A 9,453-nucleotide genomic window follows, 5' to 3' on the forward strand; every position below is an offset into this window, starting at 1 on the left:
CAACTAAAATGAAAAGTGTGTGTATGAGCTTGTGTGTGTGTGATTTCCAGTTGTTTGTAGTGAGTTTGCGCTTATTCACGCAGGCAGTATGGCTTTTGTGTATGTGTGTGTGTGTGTGTGTGTGTGTGTGTGTGTGTGTGTGTGTGTGTGTGTGTGTGTGTGTGTGTGTGTGTGTGTGTGTGTGTTGTGTGTGTGTGTGTGTGTGTGTGTGTGTGCGTGTGTGTGTGTGTGTGTGCGTGTGTGTGTGTGTGTGTGTGTGTGTGTGTGTGTGTGTGTGTGTGTGTGTGTGTGTGTGTGTGTGTGTGTGTGTGAGATTATCCCTGGGCTGTGTGTGTTTGTGATAAAGAGATAGAAAAGCAGAGGAAGAACGAGGGCAAAGAGAGAGCACAGAGAGATGAAAGAGACGATGGGCGAGCAAAGAGCGCAGAGATAATGGACGCAGGAAAAGAAAATAAGTAGGACAGACAGGGACGTGGGGGGGGGGGGGTGATTTGAATTGCAGATACTGACAGATCACATTGACACAGAGATACTTTAAGGAAGCAGGGAAGAGGTATCCACACGGCAGATACAAGTCAAGTCAATGTGTTTTTATTTTTCATTCCTTTGTGCTTGCATGATTAAAATGAAGTTCTTTAAATACATATTTCTACAGCAAGGGGTTAGACACATAGGCCTGCACTGTTACGTCATTGGCCTTGCACATGTTAAAAAATGTATATTGTTACAAGAAATGTGTTTACAATGTTTGCTCCACACAGAAGATGCCGCTGCATATAAAAAAAAGCGCCCCCTAAAGAAACAGCCAGATACCAGACAAATCCCAGCTTAGTGACCCACTATGGTGAAGGGGTCTTTCACGGTGTAAAGTGTTGGAGCGCCACCCAATCGAGTGGTTTGAAGGTTCACCTCTGCTCCATGCCGTCCGTTGATGAGTAGTATGTTACAAGAAAAAGGACTCGAATACCGAGGTATAAGATAAGCAATGAGCTGATTTAATGGTAAAAGCAACAGTACAAAATACAGAGTACCCTGGACTCAATTCTACTACCGTGTGATAATACGTATCAGGGGCCTCATTTATAAAAGGGATATACGCAAAAAAAATTGCGTACGCCGTTTCTACGCAATGTTTGCGATTTATAAAATACTAATTTGACGGGAAAACGTGCGGTCCTCCACGCAAACTCTAACCCATGCGTACGCACTAAGCACAAAAACGGGAGAGACGAGAAACTGCGACACTGTTGGCAGAAGGAAGAATGGAGAGAAATATGTGGAAATAATACCCTAAATAAAATGTTACCTCTCATTTATCATATATGAAGAATTAATTTTCAAACATTGATTAAAGCCAATCTTAAAATGATTAAACAAACTCCTGTTTGCGACTCCTCAGTGCACACAAAAACGTAACTTAGAGAAATACATAAATACGGATATGTTATTTAAAACCACCTCGAATATGTTGTGTTAATGTTATGACATGTTTTCTCATAAATGATGCGGTAAGCAGGAGGACAGAATTACTTTAAACTGACGCCGTGTTGCATTTCTATAGGTTGTAGATACGAGCATGGTTTTATATCACGTTTAATCGTGTTGTATGCCGTTTGCCAAGACTTGATAAGTCGCTCGTAAAACACAGGAGGTATGGAAACTAAGAACACCATATTTGGATAATTGTACAGCTGATTTAACACAACACATTTGTTTTATTTAATTTAAGTGGTGGGTAGAGTTGTTGCGGTGGCGTTGAGACACACATGGTGCATTGGAGCCGCTGCGCACAGCTGATCGGCAGCTGGAACACAAACCACGTTTGTAAACAAAGCCCCAACTGATTGTACATAGGCCTACTGTACATGTGCAAATCCAGCTTAATTACACTCGCTTTACTATAATTTCTAAAAAGGGAAGAACATTACGTTACATCTGAGGTAGGCTATCCTGTGCGTCTGATGACGGGCACACCTCGGTGTGCAACTATATACGTTTCAGTGATTAAAAAAGCTTGCAGGGTCTAAAATCAATTATCAATAATAACTTTTAACAGTGGTAGGCTACAACAAGGGTTAACACAGACTCAGCTGTAGGTGCCTTACATACCATATAGAGTAAAAGGGAAGCCATATAGTAATAATATTCATTATGATTATGACGAATCTTCGTCTTATTATGGCTAGCAAATGGACCAGTCAATAAAAGCAGGGTCATTTCTCCACCTGTACCTTATCAGATACAATCAGGTGGCCGGGTGTGTATACAAATGCGTGCCATCACAATGCGTAATGACGCACAATGGCTGATTTGGCACTGCTAGAGGACTTGGCGAATGGAAGAGTGCGGAGGGAGCGAAATTTCAGAGACCAGCAAGATTTGCTGACCAATGATGATGAGTGGCTCATGAGTCGGTTCCGACTTCCAAGAGCGGTTTTGTTGGAGCGTTGTGCTGTGTTGGGCCCGGCTTTACAGAGAAGCACATTGAGAAACTGAGCCGTGTCGGTTCCAATCCAAGTGCTTACAACACTTGGATTTCTGGCAACCGGCACGTTTCAGAGGGAAATGGCTGACACGTCGGGGATATCCCAGCCAACCTTCAGGCGTGTTATGCCAGATGTGTTGGGAGGTATAATTGCGTTGTCGCATTTCTACATTATGTTTCCTTACACGGTGGGTGAGCAGGCAAATAAAAAAATGCAATTTGCAGCAATGTCCGGTTTCCCAAATGTAATCGGTGCCATTGACTGCACTCACGTTGCTTTAAGGGCACCTAGTGTGAATGAAAGCACTTTCATTCCATTAATGTCCAAATCATATGTGATGTGAACATGCTGTTAACAAATGTAGTTGCTCGGTGGCCTGGGTCAACCCATGACGCCTTCATTTGGCGTAACAGCAGTGTTGGCCGCAGACTTGAGGCCGGAGCTGTGCATGATGGCTGGCTTGTAGGTAAGAATGATTAATGTAAAACTCCTAAATAAATAATAATGTATATATGCTGCATTATATGACCTATTTATCAACCCTACAGGTGACAGTGGATATCCCCTCAAGCGGTGGCTGCTCACCCCATTCCACAATCCGCAGAGCGCAGAGGAGAGACAATATAATACTCGCCACAGCCAGGCACGAGCTGTGGTAGAGCGCACCACAGGGCTGCTAAAGGGCAGATGGCGCTGCCTCGATGCCACAAGAGGCAAACTCTGTTACAAGCCTGACAAGGTGTGCCAAATTGTGAGGGCGTGTGCTGTGCTTCACAATTTGGCACTGCTGAACAATGTCCCATTACCCCCTGAGGCTGCTTGTGCCCAAGACAAGCCCGACCCCCTTCCCCAGGCAAGGGCGAGAAACCCTGGTGGACTGCAACAGCGTCTGGATGTGATGCGTCACTTGTAAAACAGACACAAAAAAAAGGTATGGAAACAACTCATTTATTTGCCAAATCTTTTAAAGAAGTGCTTATTTCAGCCAACACATGCCGAAGTTGTCCCAGCTCTCTTGCAACCTCGTGTATTGCAGCAATTGTGTCCCTCTGCATCTGCAGGACTGCATCCGTGAGGACACGGCCGCTGCTGGAGGGCTGCGCAGGAGGTGCCGTGGAGACGCCGGGGCTCGACGCAGGAGGTGCCGTGGAGACGCCGGGGCTCGACGCAGGAGGTGCCGTGGAGACGCCGAGGCTCGAGGCAGGAGGTTCCTCGGTAAACTGTCCCCCTACCCCGCTGGAAGCAGCATCTACGAAAAATGATTTTGTTAATAAAGTTATGATTTGTTTTTCTAAAATACACTTATTGTTTTATTGACATATGGCTACCAACAGATATCACACAACTTGAATGCATTTGGTTTACTCTCATTTCAAACACGGGTAGGGCATATAAATGTGGTTACCTGGTTCATCCGGTGCAACCTTAACATCGGTGTCCCCATCTGCCTCCGTCACCACTCCACTCAGCAGGGATTCACCGATTATACCGGCCAGCCTTTCATCCATAGGGGTGAGCTCCGGTGCCCCCTTTCCCCCTCCCGTGGCACACACACTCTGCCTGTGTGAGGCCAGGCGTTTTTCGGCGTCCATCTTAATGTCTGACCACTTATTTTTAATTTCCGCGACAGTGCGACCCTGTGCTGATGCAAAGTTGACAGCATTTGCCACATGCTGCCACTCTGTTGCCTTTTTGGCATTCGTTACGCCAATACTATGACCACCAAACAAAATGTTTTTCCTTATCTCTACTTCTCCGACAAGGATTTCAACTTCACAGTTGTTGAAGTTTCTTTTCTTGGCTCTTTTTTCGCTCTTTTTCATGTTCGTTTTGCCTGAAATCGGTTTGATGAATATTCATTATAGGCGTATCAATGACTATTTATAGGCACATATGGGTGTGACGGGAAGCCCGCAAAAGCTGCACCGCATTTCGAGTTGATTAGGATTTATAAAGTGAAACCGGCATAGGAAGCGCCATACGCACTTTCCTCGCCGGTACGCAATGTTTGGTGAATCGGGAAGTGGCGGAAAATGTATGGACCTATTTTTCGGATTTCTACTACGTAAGCAACCTTCCCACATCAATCCTACGCACGGCGTTATAAATGAGGCCCCAGGACAGTCAGTCAGAAGAGAGCGCCGAGCTTGAATATTGGACAGCTTACATACAGTGTCTGGGGGAGGAGTTGTGTCGGTTGCTCCTCCCTTCATATTTTTAATTGGTTGCTTCACTCCTGGGCGGGGCCCTAGGCAATGAGTCAGCAGTCGTTGATTCCGTCTGGTTTGCCCCATCTCCTTACAAGGAGATGTTAACAGATGTTTTGACACGCTGGGTCCAAAATAGGGTTGTTTCACTTCTCATATTTCTAGCTTCCTGTTATGCAGACTGCTACTACTTCGATACAGAGTAATTAAACACACAAATATGTTTAAGCAAACTACTCCAAAATGTTGTGGCAATGTAGCACTCACAACAGGAAAGAATGAAAAAGAGAGGGATCAATAAAACACAAACACAGGTATAGTTGATCAATTATTATTTTGTTGTACAACAATCAATAATAACGAGGAAAACATTACCTCTGCTCTCAAGCAGTCCTACAGCAATGCTTCCAAGTAGTAGAACTTTACAGAAACATACATAGGACTCTTGACAGGACGCACACAAATGTCCTTACATTAGTTAATACACAATATCACATGTTCTGCCTCTGAATGCTATACTTGTATGTTCCAGATATGGAAAGTTTTCTTATCTCATGACATCCTTTAGGAGTGGTCAACTAACAAAGGTTAACTGTTTTTATAACCTAAGGCCTTCTCTGAACTTCCTCCAACCTCGATGTCAGCTCACTTAAAATGAATACATCTATTGATAATTCAGAACGACCATTGTCTCTCTAACTGTGTGTGACCCAACTCCGTAACACACATCTATGGAATATAGATTAAATGAATATACCAGAAATACGCTGTATTAAACTTTCTGCTATAACACTATAGCTGGAAACTGTATAACACTATACAGATGGAGCACTGAATTTCGGACTCCAGCTTACAGCTTCCTGCCTACCACCAGCCAAAGACCAGTATAGAGGAATGTTAAGCCCTCCCACTATTTTCCAAGAGGGCGTTGCCAGATTTTCAATTTCAGGTTTTAACCAGGAGATGGCGCTTCATTCACAAATACAGAAAGACAAGTTTCATGGACTTTCAGTTGTGTTTTGAAGAGCATTTTAACACATCAATATTTTAGATCAACTAAAGTATATCTAATCTTGTAATTCAATAATATATAGTCTTTATATATTAAATAATCATAATTATAATGTAAATGTTTACATTACACTTCTTTATTTGTTATGCTCATACTTTAACCTTTACAATCGTTTGCTTTAATATGCAGTATATTTTTGTGTTTGCTTCCTCCTGCTCCCTTTCGGACACATACTGTATGATTTATTATTATTATTAATATGAAGATATTATTAAGATAAGATAAGATGTTACTTTATTGATTGAACATTTTAGTTTAGAATGTGCTGTCCCACGGTAATTCAGAAGGCTCACAGGTCACATTCCGACCATTATTTAAAACAATAGGTGCTTTCACACCTTCTACAGTTTGATTTGTATAGAGGGAGCTCTGTCAGTTTTCGAATTACCCATTTGCTTTCGGGGAGCCCTATTTTTCAGAGCACGTCCTGCTACTAAATATGTCACACGCACGCTCTGTTGACTGGCGCAGCAGCGCGGATGCGATCAATTGCTATAAAAACACTCTTCTACTAATACAGACGGTGTCACTATGCCGGCGGATGTGGCCGTTGTTGAAGCCTCTTCAGGCTCCGCATCGGCAGGCCTCTCCCTCGGTGTGGAGCTGTCAAACTCGACCCTAACGCCGCTTACAGCCGGCCAACTAAAAGTTGTTTTCCGTTCACGTTGTCATTTTTAGACTCCTTCGCTTCTTTGCTTGTGAATCCAAAAGCTGTGACGCTTGGCTGTTTTCGTTTTGCCATATTTTTTTATTACACAGCCAGAGTTAAAAAAATATCAATATGAACATTTCAAATACCGCGCCGGCATCACCGCCATAATCATAGCAACGTAAGTAAGAATGCAGCGCCGCCACATACAGATGGCAACACCCAGACATATTCACAAATATAAAACAAATATTCAGAAACTGTAATGAACAATAACTATTATTTATTTCAAGAACTGTTATTTACAGAAACTCAACATTTCTAATCTGTGTGACACAAATATGCACAACTGTTTTGGGCTCCCCCTATTTATCTCAAAGTCAGCCTTCAGGGGAGCTCCCTCCCTCTTCGGGGGAGCCAAGCTCCTCCTAGCTCCCCCCCATTTCGAACAGTGTCTGTGGCTGAATGGCCAGCGATTAGGTGCGGCGCATTTGTCATAGGTGATCAGAGCTAACTGCCTGCCGTCAGATTTCATTTAAAAAACAGATCTGATTTTAAGACTATTTCTGCGCTCATAAAGAATGATAAGAATAAGAATAATGCGTATTGAACTGGTTTCATTAATTAGTGAGTTTATTTAATACTAGAACCGCCAATCGGGTCAATTTGTGTGATGTGTTGTTGTGTGTGTGCAATGTAACTTTTTTTCAATAAAATATTAAAGTCTCCCAGTCCGTGACTTTTCCTGAAAGTGTGTTATGTAGCACCCTATGTTGTTAAAAATTGCATTCTAATAGCGGGATTTGACGGGTTTAGGTAGGCCTATACAAAAACCTCTGGCGGTTCTAGTGTTAAGGTAATTAGGTACAGTAGAAGCCCTTTTTTTAGCAGTAACGAATTTAGCAGTTGAACATAAAAGTCAACTAACTGAGGGTCACTTGCAATGACAGTGTTGTGTCTAACTGTAAGCTCGTCACTCAGAGTAACCTACCGTTAATTTAGCTGCTGGAGAAGAAAGATCAAGGGGGGAGGGGGGGGGAGAGCTGTGGTTGATGGCCATTAGTTGTGTAAATACACAGCTGAGAGCTGCCGTTTCATTCAGACTGTTTAAAAAACTGTAACAACGGACTATTTTTCTTAGCGGATGCATGTCAATTTAAATCAATACAACTATTTTTTAAATCAATACATACAACTATTTTTTAAATCAATAAAAAAAAAATCTAAATCCATAAAAGCATTTCAATTAATATTGGGAGTCATGTCGTTACTTTGTTGAGAATTTGGCCGTGTGATAAGCGGGATAATTTGCAGCGACTTGTTCCTTATGGGGAAAATAACACCCGTCATGTGTGTGTAGTAGAGGTGTGTGTGGTTAAAACACTTTCATGAAGTGAAGGAATTTCCTTCTATAAAACAGCTGTGGGCAGCAGTGAGTGTCACGGACATGAATTCATAGATCAAGGCAGACTGGTGCACACACTCTCCTGTCCTGCCAGGCGACACGCCCGTTCTAAGCCGTGTCCCTCACTCCTCACATCCCAAGCATCCCCACAAGTGTATTATGTTGTTACATCGTTTCAGATGTTATGTTTTAGTTGTGCTCTGTCTATGTTCAGTGATGCAAACTTGTCACCTTTCGGCGAAATTCGCCGTTTTGAATCCAAAATAAGTCGTTTGTGTGATTCATGTAGATCTGCAATACAAATATTTTTGGGGTATGGGGGGGGCTGGGACCCGGAGTAATCTGCGGCCGTGAGCTGTTATGTGCCATCATGACACGCATGGTGTTCTTTTTTTATATATTATAATGAAGTACGAGCTGTGTGCACGAGTCTTCCTGCCTGTCGGCTCTGCTCATGGATGTATAATAAGGCTCTGCTGCTCCGAGATGATGGTCTAGCTTCAGCAGCTACATTACCTACGGGTGCGTTCGTTAATATTAACTGTGCGTCCGGAGTCAGTGTGGCACAGACTGGACCGCTGGTGAACAGCTGTTAGAACGGGCCGTTCAGGTGTTCAGAGCAGAGCTCCCTGTCGGAGCGGCAGAGCGTGATGTGAACTGAAACGTTTTTCTGTGGCAATATTATTTAAGGAATCGTTGAGCTAGCTAGCTAACATACATTGTCACTATCTGCTAACGTTAGCTTTAGCCTTCTATTTCTAATAGTTTTTTTCATAGGCTATAAACAGAGGTGGTATAAGTATATATATTGTACTTGAGTAAAAGTAGAAGTACTCAGATCTTGTACTTGAGTAAAAGTAATAGTCCCAGAGTGTAGGAATAGTCTGTTACAGTAAAAGTCCTGCATTCAAAATGTTCCTCAAGTAAAAGTAGAAAAGTATTATCATCAAAATATAGTGAAAGTAGCGACAGTAAAAGTAGTCATTGTGCAGATTGGTCCATTTCAGAATAATAGATATGATATGTTTTATAATGATTGATCATGAAAGTGTTCTCAAAGCTGCTAAAGGTGCAGCTAGTCTGAATGACTTTGCAGGGTAGCTTGTGGATTTACTGGTACAGGTGGAACTAAAGTCTGATTTAACACTTGATTATATTTCACTTAATTAATCCAGATCTGTGAAGTAACTAAAGGTATTAAATACATGTAGTGGAGTCAAAGTACACCATGTACCTCTGAACTGTAGAGAGTAGAAGAACAAAGTAGCAAAACATTGAAATACTTAAATAAAGTACAAGTATCTCAAAATTGTGCCCAAGTATAGTACTTGTTGAGTTTATGAATATACTGTAGTTACTTTACACCATGTGGCTATAAAGATAAAAAGACTTAAGCCTTGCACAGAGGCCTGAAAATACATTTTCAAAATGCTCAACAGTGCTGCCAAAATTATAAACTGACTGCTCCACAATTTGAAATAAATGCTTTTATATATTTCTATTATATGACTCTTTGGCGTTTCTGTTATTATTAACACTGCTGCTTTAGTTGTTCTGACTGCTAAAATCCTCTGTCATTCCGTGGGGTGGGGGAGCCGGGGGCTCGGATCCTTGTCACCTTTTTCATACCTGAT

At 42.3% G+C, this 9,453-nt stretch overlaps 1 protein-coding gene across 1 annotated transcript; it reads right to left on the reverse strand.

The window, feature by feature from the left end:
- Positions 1 to 3,364: 3,364 nt before the first annotated feature.
- On the reverse strand, positions 3,365 to 4,494 carry LOC307016540 (uncharacterized protein). Its single transcript, XM_079645667.1, has 2 exons — positions 3,892 to 4,494; positions 3,365 to 3,735 (listed from the first exon to the last, which is right to left on the reverse strand). The coding sequence occupies exons 1-2, from the start codon at positions 4,307 to 4,309 to the stop codon at positions 3,431 to 3,433; spliced, it is 723 nt and encodes a 240-aa protein (XP_079501793.1). The 5' UTR covers positions 4,310 to 4,494; the 3' UTR covers positions 3,365 to 3,430.
- Between the last annotated feature and the right edge of the window lie 4,959 nt (positions 4,495 to 9,453).

Source organism: Notothenia rossii, assembly GCF_949606895.1.
Source record: "Notothenia rossii genome assembly, chromosome: 8".
Classification (NCBI taxonomy): Eukaryota; Metazoa; Chordata; class Actinopteri; order Perciformes; family Nototheniidae; genus Notothenia; species Notothenia rossii.